A 23,067-nucleotide genomic window follows, 5' to 3' on the forward strand; every position below is an offset into this window, starting at 1 on the left:
GAGTGCAGGAAATGTAGAAATGTATGAAGTTGAATTGAACAGTATAAAACCATCAAAATGGAGAAAGACTCATTGAAATCAATTAGAAAGAACAGTATGTGTTGTCACCCTGGGATCACACCCTACTCATAAAGCAGATGTAGAATTTGTCTTATTCAAAAACATGAAATACCATCAAATACTGTAAGAAATGTGAAAAATACCGTAATATGATACTTTGGCCATATCGCCCAACAACAGACTATTCATTTCCAACATATAGTACAGGTCAAATGATGCTGGTCATATTCTTGATGTCTATTTTTTCTAAAAGCCTCCTCCCTCACCAGGAAATACGAGAAAATCAACCCAACGTTTAATTGAAACTAACAAGCCTATACTTTCTATCTAAACAAAATAATTCTGAAGTCATTCATATGGATGATGTGAAAAAGAGAGAACTGTTTAGACAGGTTGGAGAGTTTAGCCCCTCTATCTCAATCACCGAACACACACACACACGCACACAAGCACACACGCGCGCACACACACACACACACACACACACACACACACACACACACACACACACACACACACACGCACACACACGCACACACACGCACACACACACACACACGACGCTCGCACTCAATCAGTGAACCTGTTGCTATAGCGATGGCATTTCAGTTTGACCGCTAATTAGCATTCTGGACAGAACTTTCCTCTTTGAGCGTTCTAATCCCTCGACAAATCACAGCGAAGCTGGCCTGATTGCTTTGAAGCGGGCTAAAACCGTCACATCAGGACTCGGGTTAAACCCTTCATTGGCTTAACATAATTTCCCCCCGCAATCATCTTGTAGTTACAGATACTTATACATAATTGGCCATCAAACTCTGAAATAACATCTGTCTAAGAGACAAGAGAGAGAGAGAGAGAGCAGAGAAAGGGGGTGCTCCCAAATATACTCATAAAGATATGGGGCCTATATTTGAACCTTTTACTGCAGTGGGCTAAATCAGGGCCGCACAGAATGTTTCTTGGTAGTCTTAAACAAATCTACTTTGAAAGAAAAGTATACACCTCACACACATGAACTATAGAGTTGAAATGTATTACATTTTGAGTTTGCATCTCAATATTACACTTTATATCCATCACAGAAGACGGAAATATAACAAACCGTTTGACACAGAAACACTGGATTTTCGGTGGCTTTTTAAAAATAATGTTTATTAATTATGAAATAATGACAAATATGAATAACATTCCACCCATGAGGCCACTAGGTCATTTGACTGCAGGAAAGAGCTACAAGCAATATCATTACTGGTTGTGTTTGTTTTCTATCCTGCCGCAGAAACACAAACACCCCAGTTGTGTGATAGAAGTGGGTCGCTCTGCTCAGACTCCAGCACACATCTGGCTCTGGGGCAGGCCGTACTAAGTCTGACCTGTGGGGGTCAAGTGGTGGTGGATTGAGTCAGAGAGACAGCTATCCAGCTAAGGCCATATCTTGAACGGTGGGAATGTCTGTGTGACCTCTCTGCAGGTTCAGGGGTCCGGGTTTAACTAGATAATCCCCCTTATATGAAACACAAGACCCAGAGAGACATGCTGCTCAGCACCTCAGCCCCCTGTTTATATCTCTCTCTCCCTCTCTCTGTCTCTCTCCTCCCTTTTTCTCTCCCGTTGAGAGAACTAATTTCCCATTTTCTTCTCTGTGTGAGAGAGAGAGAGAGAGAGAGAGAGAGAGAGAGACAGATAGAGAGAGAGAGAGAGAGAGACAGAGAGACAGAGAGAGAGAGAGAGAGACAGAGAGAGACAGAGAGAGAGAGAGAGCGAGAGAGAGAGACAGAGAGACAGAGAGAGAGAGAGACAGAGAGAGACAGAGAGAGAGAGAGAGAGAGAGAGAGAGAGAGAGAGAGAGAGAGAGGGGTGTAGCCTATAATGCGTTTTTCAGTTCCCTAGGGTTGCTGCCACATGTCAGACTCGTTGACAGCCTAAACGTCTGGTTCTTGAACAGAAGAAAAACCATGAAAAGACAAATGCATGTCAATCGTCCGGTTATTACTGGTGCTAAAGCCGGGTGTTTATCTTGCATCATTTAACTCTGAGTGTGTCGTTCTCTCCCTCTCTCATTCTCTCTATCGCTTTCCATCTCACTCGTTATCTCGCTCTCCTTCTATCTGCCCTCCCTCTCACTATTTTTCTCTCTCTCTCTGTATCGCTCTCTCTCTCTCTCTCGCTTCTCTTTCTTTCTCCCCCCTCTACCCCTCGCTCTCTCTCCCTCTATTTCTTCGGGTGACTTCAGGCTGCTGTGAGGTGAGGTGCAGGGCAATGCAGGCTAATGCAGGGTATCATCATCCCTGTTGTTATCTCCTGACGCTGTGGAGTGACTCAACCAGCCTGTGTGTCCTATGTCATCTGAAGTAACTACTCCCCCCCCCCCCTCCCTACTCACCTAGTGGGTGCGAGAGCACGGGCACAAAGCAGGCACCTTGAACCACCAAGGTGGCGTGTTAAATAGTGTGGTCTTTATTTCAAACTGTAAACCAGACCTGGGTGAAATACATATGTCCAACCGTCGACTGTTTGTTTTAGCCTGCCCCGATACAAGGGGACCAATGTGATCGTCCCCAAAAAAGTGCAAACTCCACCCACCTCCAATCAAGATTATACCTAAAGTATTTGAAATACCTATTTGACCCAGGTCTGTGGTTAACATTATACATTCAGCTAAGCATTCACGCTGGAATGAAACCCACAGCCTTGGTGTTGCCAGCAAACAAGGCTGTAATCACACCGACTTCCTTTCAATTAAGCTGCCTTCACTGACAGAAAGAAAATACTCAAGATTTTAGCTCTCTGTCCCCTATCACTCTCTGTACCCTATCACTCTCTGTCCTCTATCACTCTCTGTCCTCTATCACTCTCTGTCCTCTATCACTCTCTGTCCTCTATCACTCTCTGTTCCCTATCACTCTCTGTTCCCTATCACTCTCTGTCCCCTATCACTCTCTGTCCCCTATCACTCTCTGTCCCCTATCACTCTCTGTCCCCTATCACTCTCTGTCCCCTATCACTCTCTGTCCTCTATCACTCTCTGTCCCCTATCACTCTCTGTCCCCTATCACTCTCTGTCCCCTATCACTCTCTGTCCTCTATCACTCTCTGTCCCCTATCACTCTCTGTCCCCTATCACTCTCTGTCCCCTATCACTCTCTGTCCTCTATCACTCTCTGTCCCCTATCACTCTCTGTCCTCTATCACTCTCTGTCCTCTATCACTCTCTGTCCTCTATCACTCTCTGTCCCCTATCACTCTCTGTCCCCTATCACTCTCTGTCCTCTATCACTCTCTGTCCCCTATCACTCTCTGTCCCCTATCACTCTCTGTCCTCTATCACTCTCTGTCCTCTATCACTCTCTGTCCTCTATCACTCTCTGTCCCCTATCACTCTCTGTCCCCTATCACTCTCTGTCCTCTATCACTCTCTGTCCCCTATCACTCTCTGTCCCCTATCACTCTCTGTCCCCTATCACTCTCTGTCCTCTATCACTCTCTGTCCTCTATCACTCTCTGTCCTCTATCACTCTCTGTCCCCTATCACTCTCTGTCCCCTATCACTCTCTGTCCTCTATCACTCTCTGTCCCCTATCACTCTCTGTCCCCTATCACTCTCTGTCCTCTATCACTCTCTGTCCTCTATCACTCTCTGTCCTCTATCACTCTCTGTCCCCTATCACTCTCTGTCCCCTATCACTCTCTGTCCCCTATCACTCTCTGTCCTCTATCACTCTCTGTCCCCTATCACTCTCTGTCCCCTATCACTCTCTGGCTCAGCTGGTTTCTACTAACATTCCTCTGCTCTTTCTTGACGGATTTCCTTTCATTTGTTCATTCTTTCTCTCCATTCCTCTGTTGTGCTCTAAAGAGGCGTGACACTGGCATTCTGCGACTTCCTGGGCTGTTACCTTCACAGCAGAACGTTACGCAACTCAACCCCGGTGTTACGTAAAAAATATTAACCCCCCCCGCCCCCCCCCCCCCCCCCCAAATCGCAGTCACCAAAAAAAATAAAACGGAGCCAGCGACAGTCACATTATTTTCAGCGCAGCGGAAATAATTAGTAAATTCCCCCTCCAGACTCCAAATATAGCTATAGAATGCTTAAGAAGCCATCGCTCTAACCTCCACGGCTCTCTCTCTCTCTCTGCACTGCTACTACTGAATACACCCTGCACTCCACTCTAGACAACTCACTGATTCTAATAAAACGACTACCTCACTGATGTCAGTGTCTCCAGCCAGAGTCAGAGTTTCATACCGCGTTCACCGATCCAATGCTTTCAGGTCTACACAAGCGCCTATTGTCGTGATGAGTGCATTGTTATTTTCGTCAACAACACAATTGTGACAAAACATTAGTCAAACACCTGTTTTTCAGTCGCAATTGGCGAGACCATAACTAAATTAGATTCCGACAAAAACTATAACCTAAACTAAAATAATTTTTTGACGAGACAAAATGATCTCTGTGACTAAAATCTGACTACTAGGTGGACTGGACAATGTTGTTTTGGAGAGATCTATCTCAAGGCCATCAGACTGTTAAACAGCCACCACTAACATTGAGTGGCTGCTGCCAACATACTGACTCAACTCCAGCCACTTTAATAATGGAAATGGATGGAAATTGATGTAAAAATGTATCACTAGCCACTTTAAACAATGGCACTTAATATAATGTTTACATACCCTACATTACTCATCTCATATGTGTATGTATATACTGTACTCATTTAAACTGCTGCGTCTTGCTGCATCTACTGCATCTCTATGTAATACATGTATCACTAGCCACTTTAAACTATGCCACTTTGTTTACATACCCTACATTACTCATCTCATATGTATATACTGTACTCGATACCATCTACTGCATCTTGCCTATGCCGTTCTGTACCATCACTCATTCATATATCTTTATGTACATATTCTTTATCCCTTTATCCCTTGTGTGTATAAGGTAGTAGTTGTGGAATTGTTAGGTTAGATTACTCGTTGGTTATTATTGCACTGTCGGAACTAGAAGCACAAGCATTTCGCTACACTCACATTAACATCTGCTAACCATGTGTATGTGACAAATAAAATTTGATTTGATTGGCGATTGAGAGCTTTTCGGTGATAAGCACAATTCATATTAGCAGCACAGACGCGCAGCTCAGTTCTGTTCAGAAGTGGGAAGGATGCGGCACACCCGGCAGACACAGTCTACATCAGCTGGTGAGCTGCGGGGGAGCAAGCGATGAGTGTGGCTAGACAGGCCCCCGCTCCAGCTCTGCCTCCGATTATACACGTCGCACAGGCAACTTTCTTGCTTCACCTTAGCTAACCAGTCACCGCCAGACTTCTGGTTAGCTAACACCTGTCCTGTTTAAATTTTAAAAAACAATAGTAGAATTGAGCTTTAAAGTGAAAAAAACTGTCTAGTTATGTGTTTTCAATTGCTTGAGTAAGTAGGTTATAGAAAAGTAGTTTATCTTTGAATTTGTAGTCTCGCTCAACCCTCCCCCTTCTCCCGCTGCATTTCACATACGGGCTCTGGAGCCAACGCAGCCAAGACTCCCTCTTTTCCCCAGAGAAAACGGTTTGATTTTAGCCCTTATGCTACTGTTGAAAAGACATGACCCATAATACCGGCGTTACATTTTGTTTTACATCCATAAAGCATATCGCGGGCCGTTCTAAAACTAGGCTACTTGCAGACCGGACCATTAACCATTTGTCACGGTTACACTTTGTCATGTTACTTCATTAGCTAACTATAGCTAACAACCTGTGGCTCATTCAGCAGGACACAACGTTTTGGAACGTGTTGAATAAGGAATGACCGCGGCTCTACTCATGGAATTTTTATCTACAACGTTTGAGACTGTTTTTCAACTGAACGGAGCCCTGGTAACATTATCAGTAGCATATATGCAAATATTTGGTGGCACAACGAAAACTGATAGAAAACTATTGATTGACTAAATTGCTCTTGTCACTACGCTATGTCTGACTGGGTAAATTACTTTATTTTCAGTTAATGTGGACCCAATGACTCAGACTTGAGCACTTGGACCAGGACTCGAGCACTGGGAGTGAAGACTTCAGCCATAGGGACTCGTGACTCGGACTTGAGCACAGGGGACTCGGTACTCGAGGTTTAGTGACTCGACTACATCACTGGTCGAAATAGTCATTATCTCCCGTTCGAAGCCATTAGCCCCCGTTTGACTTTTATTCTTATCATAGAGCTCTAATCATGGAATTCCGAACGCGTCATGTGTCTACACCCACATTTAAATGTGACTCCCTATTCCCACGCTATATTCAAATGTCAGTATGCATTCTACAAATGGTGGAACAGGCAAAATATGATAACACAACAACTGATGGCAGTTGCTAACTACTGTAGCTAACTAGCCAGCTAGCCTCTGTAGCTAGCAAGCAAAGCTAAAGAGATTGCAAACGGGTTAGCATAACTATAGCCAAACAAAATATATTTTTTCGAAATATTAGCTAGCTGGCTAGCATTTATGAGGCCACCAAACACGTTACGCACATGAACATATCTCCTCCAACGTTATAATGACAAAGTGCCTCTCGGACCCAAAACATACGTTTTCTGGAGACTTGTGGGAGAAGTGCTGATGATGTCGCCCACTGTATGCGCTTTCAGTAGCCTGATTGCATCCAGACTGAGGAGAAAACCCCACACACAATGCATCCCTGACCACCACCTGAAGTGGTCAGCCAGATCTGAACACAATCAGACCACAAAGCGACTATTGTGTGCCTAGACCCATTTCCATCTTCGTATTCTGGTAGCAGAAGTCGCATGTCAGTGTCAAGTGTAGACACGACTTCTCTCTCGCTCTCGTGTCTGTTTGTTTTGTATGTAATGTGCAATATCTATTTAGGCTGAATTAGGAATTTCCATGGCAAGATCATTCTTCTATAATATAATATTATTCTTATGTACTGTATATGTGTATCATTTGTCTGCTGTTGGGAAGAGAATATGTTATGAAGAAAAATGTGTAGGTAGACCCAATGTATGTATGTGCACATGGAAGTGAGTGATTCACGTTTACTATAGGTTAACGAGGCAATACAAATGTGATGTGACTGTGATGTGACTAAAATGTGACTACAATGAAAGGGCATTTAGTTGACTAAAATGGCCCTCTGTTTTCGTCATTTTGACAATAACTAGACTAAATCAATATTCAAATGACAAAAATGAGGCTAACATGCTGACCAGACTGGGCGTCCGCGTGCGCCATCGCTCGCTTGTTGATTTTGTCAATCCACACCAGACGCGATCAGGACACGCAGGTTGAAATATCAGTAAGAACTCTGAACCAACTGTATTAACTTGGGGACAGGTCGAAAAGCATTAATAATTCATGGCAATTTAGCTAGCTAGCTTGCTGTTGCTAGATCATTTGTCCTTGGATATAAACATTGGGTTGTTATTTTACCTGAAATGCACAAGGTCCTCTACTCCGACAATTAATCCACAGATAAAAGGGAAACCGAGTTAGTTTCTAGTAATCTCTCCGCCTTCAGTCTTTTTCTTCTTCGTTGGACTTCATATGGCGGTTGGCAACCAACTTTAAAGTGCATTACCACCACCAACTGGACTGGAGTGTGGACCTCAGTTCATCTTTCAATCACCCACGTGGTTATATGCTCCTAATACCCAATGGGGAGATGGGAGAGGTGGGACTTGCATCGCGTCAAGCATGACAAATAGAACCAAGTTCTATTTTAGCGCTTGGCTACACAGATGCTCGGTGATGCGCGCGAGCAGTTTGGATGCAATGAATGAATAACATGTATGTGTACACTTATTTTGCAACGCTCGCGGGTGTGGCCAGTATATAAGACTTCATTATATTTTTGTCAAAATGACTAAGATGAAACTAAATCTAAAACACACTGCCAAAATGAACACTGGGTTAAAGTTGGTTTGGTAAAGTTTGTGTCTGTGTGAGCGCCTGTGGATCAAGATTGATCCAGTATGGCCGCCTCGTACAGAAAGTGATGTCACAGCGCTACTCACCCCCTCGGCAGGGTAGGCCTCCCAGCCTAGGTTTCCCAGAGCAGACATGGAGTCCAACAACGTCACTGCAGACAGACAGAGAGAACAGACTGGTTAACACAACACACACTATTACAGCAATAAGACACCAGAGGAAGGGAGGGCCGTCGTGGTTATTGGAACATCTGTGCTGTCAACGGTGGGGGGAGGGGGGGAGGGGGGTGAGGCCAGGTCAATGGGATAGCACTTTACAACAGCACATTAGAACAACATTTACTGCCTCAGATTCACACAGGCTCCACCACACACCCTTACCCCTTTCCATAGCAAAGGGACGGAGTGAGGGGTGGAGAGATGGATGGAGAAAGAAATGATTGATAGAGGGAGAGAGAAAGGCAAGGGCTGGTGAGAGTGACAGCAAAGAAGAGAGATGGGAATAGAGAGAGCGATGAAGAATGAGAGGAATGTCCGGATGGAGGAGGACGGAGGGATGGACGGCCAGAGAGAAGGAGTGAGGTTGAGACAGAAAGGCTAAGAGATAGCTAAAAGGCTGTGTATTTAGATCCAGATGGAGCCAGTTTCTCCCACGGTGTGTGAACTGTGCTTTCCCTGCCTGACGCCATTGAGCCCTAATTATGGCCTCACCACTGCTAACCATTAATATTTAATTATCCTCCATCTGCAGAGGCTGCCGCCAGCCCCCTCCCTCCCTCCTCTCTCTCCCTCCCTCCCTCCCCTCTCTATCTCCCTATCGCTCTCTGCTTTGCTACTTCTTGTGCGCGCTCTCTCTCTCTCTCTCCCTCTCTCTCTTCTCTGCCCTCTCTCTTCTCTGCCCTCTCGCTTCTCTGCCCTCTCGCTTCTCTGCCCTCTCGCTTCTCTGCCCTCTCGCTTCTCTGCCCTCTCGCTTCTCTGCCCTCTCTTACCTGCTGTCTCTCTCACCCTCTCTTTTCTGTCTCTTTCAATCTGCTTCTCTCCCTTTCACACTCGCTACATCTCCATCTCTCTCTTTCTCTCATTCTGTGCCAGAGGTCTGACTAGGGCCAAAAGAGAGTTACTCCTCGGGCTCTCAGCCACAGGTCCCAGATCAGCTGTCCAGGCTCCTGACCTGAAACATCATCAGTTGGCTTTAATAACTGACCCAGGAAACCAGGGGGAACTAGTGCCAAAACACAGACACAGGCAGTATTTTCAAGGATAATCTCGGCACTTACAGTAGAACCAAATCTCAAATGAGGGCTAACCAGCTAAAAGTCGGGGAACTTCATCTCTCCAGACGTCCAATTCATTCTTGTTGGAAGATGACGAAAAACATTATAGTACAAAATGAATCTTTTATATCACACTTTTTTTTCCACTCGGGAAAGACGAACACACCCAGGAGCAGAAAACAGAGTAGACTGCTTTATTTTCATCTAGCTCCTGTTCCACATTTAGATATGAGTCTTTCTACATTCCTCCTCTCAGAGGGCGCCTGGGCCTGGTGGCTAATGAAACGCATTTGCCTCCCCTCTCCACTGAACGTGACATTTCTAAATGAATAAAGCAGTAGGGAGAGTGTGTCTGCTGTGTGCACGGGACATTTATCTAGCCCGCAGGTAGCACTAGTGCCATAAGAACAGTCCAACATCTTCTCTGCTGTCTCTGTCGCTCTGTCTTTCACTGTCTCTCTCTTTCTCTTTCACTGCCTCTCTCTCTCTCTTTCACTGCCTCTCTCTCTCTCTTTTTCACTGTCTCTGTCTCTCTTTTTCACTGCCTCTCTCCCTCTCTCTCTTTTTCAATGTCTCTGTCTCTCTTTTTCACTGCCTCTCTCTCTTTTTCACTGCCTCTCTCTCTTTTTCACTGCCTCTCTCTCTCTTTTTCACTGTCTCTGTCGCTCTCTCTTTCACTGTCTCTGTCGCTCTCTCTTTCACTGCCTCTCTCTCTCTCTTTTTCACTGCCTCTCTCTCTTTCACTGCCTCTCTCTCTCTCTTTTTTTCACTGCCTCTCTCTCTCTCTTTCACTGCCTCTCTCTCTCTCTTTTTCACTGCCTCTCTCTCTCTCTCTCTTTTTCACTGCCTCTCTCTCTCTTTTTCACTGCCTCTCTCTCTCTCTCTTTCACTGCCTCTCTCTCTCTCTCTTTTTCACTGCCTCTCTCTCTCTTTTTCACTGTCTCTGTCGCTCTCTTTTTCACTGCCTCTCTCTCGCTCTTTTTCACTGCCTCTCTCTCTCTCTATCTTTCACTGTCTCTGTCGCTCTCTTTTTCACTGCCTCTCTCTCTCTCTTTTTCACTGTCTCTGTCTCTCTCTTTTTCACTGTCTCTGTCTCTCTCTTTTACTGCCTCTCTCTCTCTCTCTCTTTCGCTGCCTCTCTCTCTCTTTTTCACTGCCTCTCTCTCCCTTTTTCACTGTCTCTGTCTCTCTCTTTCACTGCCTCTCTCTCTCTCTTTCACTGTCTCTCTCTTTTTCACTGTCTCTGTCTCTCTCTTTCACTGCATTCTGTCTCTCTCTTTCACTGCCTCTCTCTCTTTCACTGCCTCTCTCTCTTTCACTGCCTATCTCTCTCTCTTTTTCACTGTCTCTGTCTCTCTTTTTCACTGCCTCTCTCTCTCTCTCTCTCTTTTTTTCACTGCCTCTCTCTCTCTCTTTTTTTTTCACTGTCTCTCTCTCTCTCTCTCTCGCTCTCTCTCTTTCACTGTCTCTGTCGCTCTCTTTTTCACTGCCCCTCTCTCTCTTTTTCACTGTCTCTCTCTCTCTCTTTTTCACTGCCTCTCTCTCTCTCTCTTTTTCACTGACTCTCTCTCTCTCTCTTTTTCACTGTCTCTGTCTCTCTCTTTCACTGTCTCTGTTGCTCTCTCTTTCACTGCCTCTTTCTCTCTCTTTTTCACTGCCTCTCTCTCTCTCTTTTTCACTGCCTCTCAATCTCTCTCTCTTTTTCACTGCCTCTCTCTCTCTCTTTTTCACTGTCTCTGTCTCTCTCTTTTTCACTGCCTCTCTCTCTCTCTTTCACTGCATTCTGTCTCTCTCTTTCACTGCCTCTCTTTCACTGCCTCTCGCTCTCTCTTTTTCACTGCCTCTCTCTCTTTTTCACTGCCTCTCTCTCTCTCTTTCACTGCCTCTCTCTCTCTCTTTCACTGTCTCTGTCTCTCTTTTTCATTGCCTCTCTCTCTCTCCCTCTTTTTTTCACTGCCTCTCTCTCTTTCACTGCCTCTCTCTCTCTTTTTTTCACTGCCTCTCTCTCTCTCTCTTTCACTGCCTCTCTCTCTCTCTTTCACTGCCTCTCTCTCTCTCTCTTTTTCACTGTCTCTGTCTCTTTTTCACTGCCTCTCTCTCTCTCTTTCACTGCCTCTCTCTCTCTCTTTTTCACTGCCTCTCTCTCTCTCCTTCACTGCCTCTCTCTCTCTTTTTCACTGTATCTGTCGCTCCCTTTTTCACTGCCTCTCTCTCTCTCTCTTTCACTGCCTCTCTCTCTCTTTCACTGCCTCTCTCTTTCACTGCCTCTCTCTCTCTTTCACTGCCTCTCTCTCTCTTTTCACTGCCTCTCTCTCTCTTTCACTGCCTCTCTCTCTTTTTTTCTTTTTCACTGCCTCTCTCTTTCTCTCTTTCACTGCCTCTCTCTTTCTCTCTTTCACTGCCTCTCTCTCTCTTTTTCTTTTTCACTGCCTCTCTCTCTCTTTTTCACCGCCTCTCTCTCTCTCTTTTTCACTGCCTCTCTCTCTTTCTTTTTTTCACTGCCTCTCTCTCTCTCTTTCTCTTTTTCACTGCCTCTCTCTCGCTCTTTCTCTTTCCACATTTTGTTGTGTTACATCCTGAATTAAAAATGTTTTAAATTTCAACGTTGTGTCACTGATCTACACACAATAAGTATTCAAATGCTTTGTTATGGCAAGCCTAGATAAATTCAGGAGTAAAAATGTGCTTAACAAATCGCATAAAAAGTTTCATGGACTCATTCCATGTTCAATTATAGTGGATAACATTCATTTTATCATGACTACCCCATCTCTGTACCTCACACATAAAATGATCTGTAACGTCCCTCAATCAAGTAATGAATTTCAAGCACAGATTCAACCACAAAGACCAGGGAGGTTGTTCAATGCCTCGCAAAGAAAAGAAGGATGACTGTACAGAATACAAAATATTCCAAAACATGCATCCTGTTTGCAACAAGGCACTTAAGTAATGCTTTAAAATATATTAATACTTTTTTTTTTTAAGTCATACTTAAGTAACACTTTTTTTTAAAATGAAAGAAAGAAATTAACTTTTTGTCCTGAACCATTATGTTTGGGGCAAATCAAACACAACACATCATGTTATGGGTATGCTTGTCATCGGCAAGGACTAGGGAGATTGATAGGATACAAATAAATAGAATACAGCTATAAGCACTGGCAAAATCCAAGAGGAAAATCTTGTTCAGTCAGCTAGGAGACAAATTCACCTTTCTGCAGGACAATAACCTAAAACACAAGCCCAAATCTACACTGGAGTTGCTGACCAAGACGACATTGAATGTTCCTGAGTGGCCAACTTGCAGTTTTGACTTAAATCAGCTTCAACATCTTTGGCAAGACTTGAAAATGGCTGACTAGCAATGATCAACAATCAACTTGACAAGAGCTTGAAGAATTTTTAAAAGAATAATGTGCAAATGTTGTACAATCCAGATGTGTAAAGCTCTTAGAGACTTACCCAGAAAGACAGCTGTAATCGCCGCCAAAGGTGCTTCTACAAAGTATTGACTTAGGGATGTGAATACTTACGGTCTGTAAATGAGATATTACTGTATTTCATCTTCACCACATTTGCTCAAATCTATTTAATCCATTTTGAATTCAGGCTGTAACACAACAAAATGTGGAATAAGTGCAGGGGTAGGAATGCTTTCTGATGGCACTGTATAAGAGCACCAGTCACTCTCCACAGCTCAGTGCAATGTGGGGGGGGGGGGGGGGGGGGGGGGGCTGTCATGGTGCATTACAGATTACAATGTGTGTGTGTGTGTGTGTGTGTGTGTGTGTAGTGCCTGCATGTGAATGCGCATGCGTCCAAGCCTGCTAGCGCACACGTGTGTGTGTGTGTGTGTGTGTGTGTGTGTGTGTGTGTGTGTGTGTGTGTGTGTGTGTGTGTGTGTGTGTGAGACAGAGATTGTGGGGGGAAAATGAACAACAGCTAGCTCCTGCTGTGTTGTAAAGGTCAACTCCAGCTCTCTGCCCCACCCTCAGTCCAGCCTCACTGCTTAGAGAATATAAGACCATTAGACACTAGGGTTCAGGTCATGGACACACACTGTAATAGCAGAATTAACAGTGGTTTGATAATAAGGATGATGAAATGTACACACCTTACATTCACTTCTGCAGTGTACAGTAGTGGCATAATGCCTAATGTAATATACTGTGTACAGTTTTGCTGAGGTGACCTCCATAGCCCCAAAAGTGCTGACTGCACTTCCCTATGCTCAACGAGGGCCTAGGGACCCTGGGTCGCGCTGTCCCATACACACACACGCACTCAAGCGCAAAGACTCTCACACACACACACACAGAAAAACACACAGAAGCACACACACACACTTTCTTCACACCTCCTGTCAATAGCACTTATCACTTGTGATCAATGACCCATCCTCTCATCAATAATATAGCAGCAACAGTATCCTGTCTGCTGATACCACTAGAATGTGTGTGTGCGTGTGTTTGTGCGTGTGCTGGGAGAGAGCAAGCCTAAATCTGTAGCATGATACTGTGTTGAAGGGATGAAGTCCCCGCCGAACCTCTTCTTCTCCCTCTCTCTTTCTCCAGGGAGTGGTGTAAGGCCTGTGTCTGTGTAATCTAACCCTGGTCAGAGTAGCTCTGGCCCGGAGTTAAAACACACAGCTCATCATTCACTCACTCAGACCTGGGTCAGATTCACTCTCATGTAATAGACACACACACGCCCACGCATGCGCGCACACACACACACACACACACACACAAACCATCAACGGAGGAGCTCGATACAAACCCAATCACCTAGAGACAACACTTAACAACAAATGGTCCATCTTCTACCGTGCCTTTTTGTCTGATCCACCTCATATTTGTAGTCTCAGCAATTCTATTTCCATCCGATGTTCAATACAGCATGAAAGTGAATTTAGTCGTAAATTACACCCAACAATGTGATGTGAACAAATCATGTACTGTACTTAGTTCCTGTTTTCATATGTATTCACAATGTGATGTGAACAAATCATGTACTGTACTTAGTTCCTGTTTTCATATGTATTCACTTGCAGGAGGCTGCATTGACTCAATGAACAGCACTTTGTGTCAAGATAATCAATGATGGGAATATTCAACGGGGAATAGAATAGGGCCAGTTGACGCTACAGTTATCATCTTAGGGTTAACATCGTGTAGGTTCATGTCTGCAACAGCCCACTATAGCTAAATCTCCCCGGTAATGCCCTGGTGGAAGCTTCCCTAAACACACACACACACACACACACACACACACACACACACACACACATAGATACACACAGACACATAGATACACACACACACACACACACGCAGACACAGACACATAGATACACACACACACACACACACATACACGCACACGCACACGTACACACACACACACACACACACACAGACACAGACACAGACACATAGATACACACACACACACAGACACATAGATACACACACACACATACACACACACACACATAGATACACACACACACACACAGACACATAGATACACACACACACACACACAGACACATAGATACACACACACATACACACACACAGACACATAGATACACACACACACATACAGACACATAGATACACACACACACATACACACACACAGACACATAGATACACACACACACACGAGCAGACAGACACACACACTGAGAGTGGTCTGGTGACATAGTAGCACGCTGTTTTATTGATTATTGTCACCGTGCTGTGAGTTCTACATTCTCCGAGCGTAAAGACGGCAAGGGGATATGTCAGAGCAATCTGACTCTCTCCCGTTCCACATGGCAAACACCTCTAAACTACGATACCAAGCCAAACCCCTAACCTAGCATTTACAGTATCACACAGCTGCACACCCCCAAAGCATACCATAAGGCCTTTTAGACCCTATATAACAATCTTACTGTCTCAGTTTCTTACGCACACTAAAAATGAGGAATGAGGTCCCTCCCTACTCCCACCCTGGCCCCTCTCTCTCTCTCTCTGGCCCCTCTCTCTCTCTGGCCCCTCTCTCTCTCTGGTCCACATTCCCCCTCCATTACCGCTCATTCATCTATTCTTTCTATTTCACTTCACCCCTCTTTCATTCCTGCTCTCTGTCATTCCGTCTAATTTCCCGGCCTTGTTAAGACTCCATCAGCGTTCCTGGCTGCAGGGAATACTGTGACCTCACGCAGTCTCTAAGGTCTCCAAACCTTTTATTGATAAACACCATGGTGGAGAGAGAGAGACATGAGAGGAGGAGAGAGAGACAAAGAGAGAGAGAGGGGGGGGTACAGAGAAGTTCTGCTAAGACTGATCCCTCCATCTCTCACTCGCTCTCTCTCCCCCTCTCTCTCTCTCTCTCTCTCCATCTCTCCCTCTCTCTCTCTCTCTCTCCCCCTCTCTCCATCTCTCCCTCCCTCTCCCTCTCTCTCTCTTTCTCTCTCTCTCCAATCCATTGCTTTGGCTGGGCAAAGAGGAGCTCTGATCTACCTGCCAAAAATCTTTCAGACCGCAGAATAAGACCTGCACACACACACACACACACACACACACACACACACACACACACACACGGTAGTCTCTTCTGACAGACTTTCCATTCCTTTCTATAGAAAAACGAATGAACGCACAGTTGAACGGGGGAAAGTGTCATCAGAGCAACACATTGGCAAAGGAGGGAAGAGTGCAGGATGAGAGGAGGGAAGTTAGGAGGGAGTGAGGCCGGCTGGAGCGCTCTGAACATTAGGATCTAATTGGAGTCAAGCTGGACTCCTCTCATTTTCCCTCTCCTCTCTTCCTCTCACCTCCTTCCTTATCCTCTACTGTATAACCAAAGGATGCAATACTGTGAGCTACAGTAATGAAAGCTCCTTTTGGACTAAGTGCCCTCCGTCTTTTTGAAGAGTTGTGGTTGTTTTTCTCCCTAATTTTTGGTCAAATCAGCCCCCCCACAGGGTTGATGGTGTGTTGTGAGTCTCTCCACCTCCCTCCTCTTTCCTAGAGATGTCAATCACCGTAGTAAACGAGTCTTGTTAGGATCCTCTCTTCTTTTCGTTAGCCTACAGTGGCAGAGTAGTGGGGAAGTCCTCTGACAATCTATGACAAGAGCTCTGCCCTAGTTTGCTGCTTGCATGCTGTGTGTGTGTGTGTATGTGTGTGTGTGTGTGTGTGTGTGTGTGTGCGCCCGTGTGCGTATGTATGGAAAACCCCACGATTGGCTGCCAAGTGGAACTGAGAGATGCAGTCAGATTCAGACACTTGTTTTTTAATAGGCCCTTTCCAGGTGTCACAAAACGAGGAACAGCACACACACACACACACACACACACACACACACACACACACACACACACACACACACACACACACAACACAAAATCCAGCCAGTGACGCGGGAACAAGATTATTTGTGACACACACTCCACTCTTCCACCATAGATAAAACAATGAGACAGATATTTCACCGGATGTATGAACGTGAGGCTTCCGCTTGGCGTTTCCACTCACTACCAAATATGGTAGTGAGAGGAAGTCCAGTGGCCGACAGTGGGAGAACATGGAACAAGATTGATTTTGACCGACATTCTGCTAATTATCTCATCGATGAAACATTTGATCTCAATACCGTTTTACGAACAGAGTGGAAAAACCTTTTACTTTACCCTTGACAAGGTTTTTAAAAATTGCGCTGTTTGGAAGAAGTGCAAAGGCAAATAAAATGTATTGCACACGCGCACCTCACAGAGTAGGCGTTCCCTACAGAAAATATGCAAATATATGCTAGAACACGCCAATAGGATCTCGCTAGCTCTTGCTTAGCTCTGCCCACCTCCTTGCTTGTTCTGCCCGCTATGACTCATTTGTTCCCATTTGAAACGGCAGGCTGTGGTCTATCTTGGTTTAGTTATAAAAAATCTCTGCTACCGCTGTCGCTGTCTCCCCCATCACAGCCAGAGAAAATAACAACAAACCGTATATACGTAGACACCACCGACTCACAGTCTGAAAACACAGACACGTTCACATAGAGACATGGGAGTTCAAAGAAATAGAAGCTCTTCTTTCTTAACGCACACTTCAATACGTTCTCATAGCTGGGGGTTTTACAGTGTGCGTGTGCGCGCCCGTGTGTGTCAGACAGTCTTCGGGGAACAAGTGTTCATATTCTATAAGAGGGAACGTCTGCGGAACCAACGGAGCACAGAGAAAGGTCAAACTAAACCCCAACGGAACGCTGACACACACACACACACACACACACACACACACACACACACACACACACACTGTCTCAGAGCTGTCACACAGACAGTGGTCACAGGAGGGTAAATTGAGCTAGAATAGTGAGTAGTAGCGACGGGCCTATGGCTACACACAGCTGGAGTGGAGGATGACTGTGTCAGATAGGAGACAGTAGGAAAGAGACAAGTCCAGACATGTATGGAGAATCCACAATTTAAATCAGGACAGCTTGTCACCACTTCACTGACTGACTGACCGACCGGGTGGCTGGCTGACTGACTGACTGACCACAGGCAAGCTGCTCTAATGGCCCAGCCATGGTCACAGACATGAACACACCGTGAACTTAATAATGAGCATGACTAGAGGTTGAGGGAGGGAAGGGGCAAAAGAGGGAAGGAGAGCGAGTGAGAGAGAAGGGGGAAAGGGAGAGAGAATGAATATGAGAAAGAGAAAGAAGAGAGAGTTTTGGGAGAGAGAGAAACAAAGTTGATGAAAAAGAGAGTGGGTGAAGAGGAGGGGGCATTGGTCAATAAAAGCCTGAGCCCAAAAACACACAGAAGCCAAACCAAATCATCCGCATGGTGTTTGTTTAAAGTCCCACTAATACTGCCATTCAGACCCACAGCACGGGTCACCCTCCAACACTATACACACCACAGGAGGGAGGGAGGGAGGGAGGGAGGGAGGGAGGGAGGGAGGGAGGGAGGGAGGGAGGGAGGGAGGGAGGGAGGGAGGGAGGGAGGGAGGGAAACAGACAAATTCAATTAAGACAAATAATAGGTCAGCACTGCAGAGAGGGGCAGAAGAGGAGAGGAGGGAGGGAGAGAGGGGCAGAAGAGGAGAGGAGGGAGGGAGAGAGGGGCAGAAGAGGAGAGGAGGGAGGGAGAGAGAGAAGAGGAGAAAGGAGAGACCACTAGAAAGAGTGGAAGAGAGGACAAGAGATGAGAGGAAGAGGTGGAGTAGGGAGAACAGAGGAGAAGAGGAAGAGGTGGAGTAGGGAGAACAGAGGAGAAGAGGAAGAGGTGGAGTAGGGAGAACAGAGGAGAAGAGGAAGAGGTGGAGTAGGGAGAACAGAGGAGAAGAGGAAGAGGTGGGGTAGGGAGAACAGAGGAGAAGAGGAAGAGGTGGAGTAGGGAGAACAGAGGAGAAGAGGAAAAGGTGGAGTAGGGAGAACAGAGGAGGAGAGGAAGAGGTGGAGTAGGGAGAACAGAGGAGAAGAGGAAAAGGTGGAGTAGGGAGAACAGAGGAGAAGAGGAAGAGGTGGAGTAGGGAGAACAGAGGAGAAGAGGAAGAGGTGGAGTAGGGAGAACAGAGGAGGAGGAGAGGAAAAGGTGGAGTAGGGAGAACAGAGGAGGAGAAGAGGAAGAGGTGGAGTAGGGAGAACAGAGGAGAAGAGGAAGAGGTGGAGTAGGGAGAACAGAGGAGAAGAGGAAAAGGTGGAGTAGGGAGAACAGAGGAGAAGAGGAAGAGGTGGAGTAGGGAGAACAGAGGAGGAGGAGAGGAAAAGGTGGAGTAGGGAGAACAGAGGAGGAGAAGAGGAAGAGGTGGAGTAGGGAGAACAGAGGAGAAGAGGAAGAGGTGGAGTAGGGAGAACAGAGGAGGAGAAGAGGAAAAGGTGGAGTAGGGAGAACAGAGGAGAAGAGGAAGAGGTGGAGTAGGGAGAACAGAGGAGAAGAGGAAGAGGTGGAGTAGGGAGAACAGAGGAGGAGAAGAGGAAAAGGTGGAGTAGGGAGAACAGAGGAGAAGAGGAAGAGGTGGAGTAGGGAGAACAGAGGAGGAGAAGAGGAAAAGGTGGAGTAGGGAGAACAGAGGAGAAGAGGAAGAGGTGGAGTAGGGAGAACAGAGGAGGAGAAGAGGAAAAGGTGGAGTAGGGAGAACAGAGGAGGAGAAGATGAAGAGGTGGAGTAGGGAGAACAGAGGAGAAGAGGAAGAGGTGGAGTAGGGAGAACAGAGGAGAAGAGGAAGAGGTGGAGTAGGGAGAACAGAGGAGAAGAGGAAGAGGTGGAGTAGGGAGAACAGAGGAGAAGAGGAAGAGGTGGAGTAGGGAGAACAGAGGAGAAGAGGAAGAGGTGGAGTAGGGAGAACAGAGGAGGAGAAGAGGAAAAGGCGGGCAGGATTTGAAGAAGAGTGTGTTTGAACTGGCCATTCAGAGAATCTCAGAAGAGAACATCAAGGAGAAGAGGAGGAGAAGGAAGGGATGGGGATATCAGAGAGATGGAGAGGGGTGAAGGAAGAGCAGGAGAAGAGGAGGAGGAGGGGAGGTTAGCAGCAAATAGCTCATTAGTGGTTGAGCCTCAGCAGACAGACAGAGGGGTGAGGGGGTGAGAGGGGGTAAGAGCACCCCGGGGGGGGGGGGGGGGGGGGGGGGGAAGAGACGAGGGCAAGCGAGCAGAACGTCTAACGGCCAGCCCAGAGGAGCTCTGAAAAGAAGCAACGGACACAACCACAACAAACAATAACAAAGGAGGAACAAAACAAACCTCATGACCTTTGGGGGAGAAGGGGGATTTCTAGGGTCTTTCTGGCTCATAGTTAATTCGTAAACAGCTTGCAGCCATAAGGTATTATTGACCCCTACTTATAAATGGGTTCTTTGTAAGGAGGAACACATGGCATCATGGCATGAGGATTTTACCACAAGGAGATGAAATGCATATGACCATCACTGGGCTACCATTATGGGGATGACGTAATATGATTGTGAATACGGGACATGCTGGCTGTGTACGGATATCACATTGCTCCTCTACGGCCACTATAGAAATAGGTATATTGATACTCCCTTCTCTCAGCCAACATAGGGTACACATTATACACTCTACAGAGTATTAGACTGTGACCAGCAAATCAGAACAGCCTCTGGCAACACATTTGGTAATGATGAGAGTGTGCGTGTGTGTGAGCATGAGTGTGTGCGTGTGCGCGTGTGTGTGTGTGTGTGTGTGTGTGTGTGTGTGTGTGTGTGTGTGTGTGTGTGTGGGTGTGCGTGCATGTGTGTGTGTGTGTGTGTGTGTGTGCGTGTGTGTGTGTGTGTGTGTGTGTGTGTGTGTGTGTGTGTGTGTGTGTGTGTGTGTGTGTGTGTGTGTGTGTGTGTGTGTGTGTGTGTGTGTGTGTGACCCGTACTAAGAATCTCTATACACATCATTACAGCAGTCTTACTGTTGCTCCAGGCTCCCTATCAAACTGCAATACAAGTAATAGATGTACAGGTCAGCTATAGGGTGAGACAGGAGGGAGGGAGAGAGACAGAGAGAGTGTGGGGGAAAGGAGGGGAGAGAGAGAAACAGAGAGTGAGTGGGGGGAAAAGGAGTGGGGAGAGAGAGAGACAGAGAGTGAATGGGGGAAAAGGAGGGAGAGAGGGAGAGAGACAGAGTGAGTGAATGGGGGGAAAAGGAGGAGTGAGAGAAAGAGGAGACGTAAGGGTGAACGGGAGAGAGACAGACAGAGAGTGAGTTTGGAGAAAAGGAGGGAGGGAGAGAGACAGAGAGTGAGTGAATGGGGGGAAAAAGAGGAGTGAGAGTAAGAGGAGAGGTAAGGGTGAATGGGAGAGAGAGAGGGGTGACCAAAGAGAGGAAGACTGTGAGGAAGAAGAGATAGAAAGAGGAGGAGGAAAATAAAGAGAGACGATCAATGTCCTCACCTTTCCAAGGTCACGGTCCTTACATGCTGGGGAGACAATCTCTTTAATTCCCCCTTCACACACACAGACACACAGGCTGAGATATGGGCCTGCCGATAACTATTATAGATTAAAGCAATTAAACCACAGACGACCTCTGCCCTCATAAATAAGGATCCCCAGGAACTCGAGGTGTGTGTGTGTGTGTGTGTGTGTGTGTGTGTGTGTGTATGCTTGTTTTATATATGCTTGCATCGGCACTACTTAGCATACTGGTGATTGCTTGTGGGAACTGTGTGTGTGTGTGTGTGTGTGTGTGTGTGTGTGTGTGTGTGTGTGTGTGTGTGTGTGTGTGTGTGTGTGTGTGTGTGGGGGTGTGTCATTTAAAACCAGTAAAGCACACTAAGCAGATTAGGAGTTCAACCCCACTAATCTATGTAATACATGCTGTTTTGGATAGCTTGGTCAAAGTTCAAATCATCCTGATGTATTTGGGTCGCTTTCCTTCGATGGTTTGTTCAACATGTATAGACGTTTGTAAAATGCAAACTTAAAAACTAGCATTAAATGGAATATACACCTTTTTTTTCACATTTAACTAGGCAAGTCAGTTAAGAACAAATTCTTACTTCCAATGACGGCCTAGGCACAGTGGGTTAACTTCCTTATTCAGGGGCAGAACGACAGATTTATCTTGTCAGCTCAGGGATTCAATCCAGCAACCGTTCAGTTACTGGCCCAACGCTCTAACCACTAGGCTACCTGCCACCCCAAGTGTTGTTCCTGTATGACATGGCAAGCTTTATCGACCCCTGGGTCATATTCAGTGCACACTGTAGAAAACATTTTCGCATAGGAAAGCAAGCATTTATCATTGGACAAATTCAGGTAGTCGCTCCCCCCGTTTGCTTCTGTTTGGTTCCTACTGGATTTAACCCTGCAATCATTCAACAACATTAAGCAGCTAAATGCCACTTCTGTTTGGTTCCTACTGGATGTTAACCCTGCAATCATTCAACAACATTAAGCAGCTAAATGCCACTTCTGTTTGGTTCCTACTGGATGTTAACCCTGCAATCATTCAACAACATTAAGCAGCTAAATGCCACGAATAGAGTCAATGTGATTTCATATTGTACATGTCAGAGAGGCACGACCTGAATTTGTTCTAAATAGCGTATTTCTATCTGAACGTTCCAAAACATTGCGTCCTGCTCAATGCGCCCCTGGTGTGAGTCTCCCCTCAGGGCTGGGAGTGTCCGTGAGTTGAAGCGCCATCTGCTGTTTCACATGATCACTACACCTCTCTGACTCTCTCTCTCTCTCTCTCTCTCTCTCTCTGTAACAGCCTAAAGGATTTTGCCTCTGCTCAGACCAACTCAAACCACTAATCACATGTCATCACATCACATTCACCTCTGTTAGCCTCAGCAGGAGCTTACAATAGCACATGCAGAACGACACACACACACACACACACACACACAACTACACATACACACACACAGAGCTCCACGAGCAATCACAGCGTGTGCGCCTAGACTGAGAAGAGAAAAATAAAAAGGGAGAGAGAGAGAGAGAGAGAGAGAGAGAGAGAGAGAGAGAGAGGGAACAAGGGAGTGTGAGAGAGAGCGAGAGAGAGAGGGAGGGAACAAGGGAGTGAGAGAGCGAGAGAGCGAGAGAGAGGGAACAAGGGAGAGAGAACAGAAGAGAGATAGAGGTTTATTTGCAGCGAGGAAAGACAAAGCAGAGAGTACTTTGGCTCTGAAAACAGACTTCATTGGATTATATTGCCAGAAAACACACACACATGCAGGCACACACACGAACACATACACATGGTGTACTTGGAGTTGCAAATTAGACCACTCGCCAGAGGATGAG

The 23,067-nt window shown here is 46.0% G+C and overlaps 1 protein-coding gene across 3 annotated transcripts in view; it reads right to left on the reverse strand.

Moving 5' to 3' along the window:
* The window catches only part of epha4b (eph receptor A4b), a 128,684-nt gene that overhangs the window by 101,070 nt on the left and 4,547 nt on the right, over window positions 1-23,067 (reverse strand). For all 3 annotated transcript variants that reach the window (XM_036966038.1, XM_036966037.1, XM_036966039.1), the window contains exon 2: window positions 8,105-8,169. In XM_036966038.1, coding sequence (XP_036821933.1) covers window positions 8,105-8,169 — 65 coding nt within the window. The remainder of the gene's footprint in view (window positions 1-8,104; window positions 8,170-23,067) is intronic.

Source organism: Oncorhynchus mykiss, chromosome 28 (assembly GCF_013265735.2).
Source record: "Oncorhynchus mykiss isolate Arlee chromosome 28, USDA_OmykA_1.1, whole genome shotgun sequence".
NCBI lineage: Eukaryota > Metazoa > Chordata > Actinopteri > Salmoniformes > Salmonidae > Oncorhynchus > Oncorhynchus mykiss.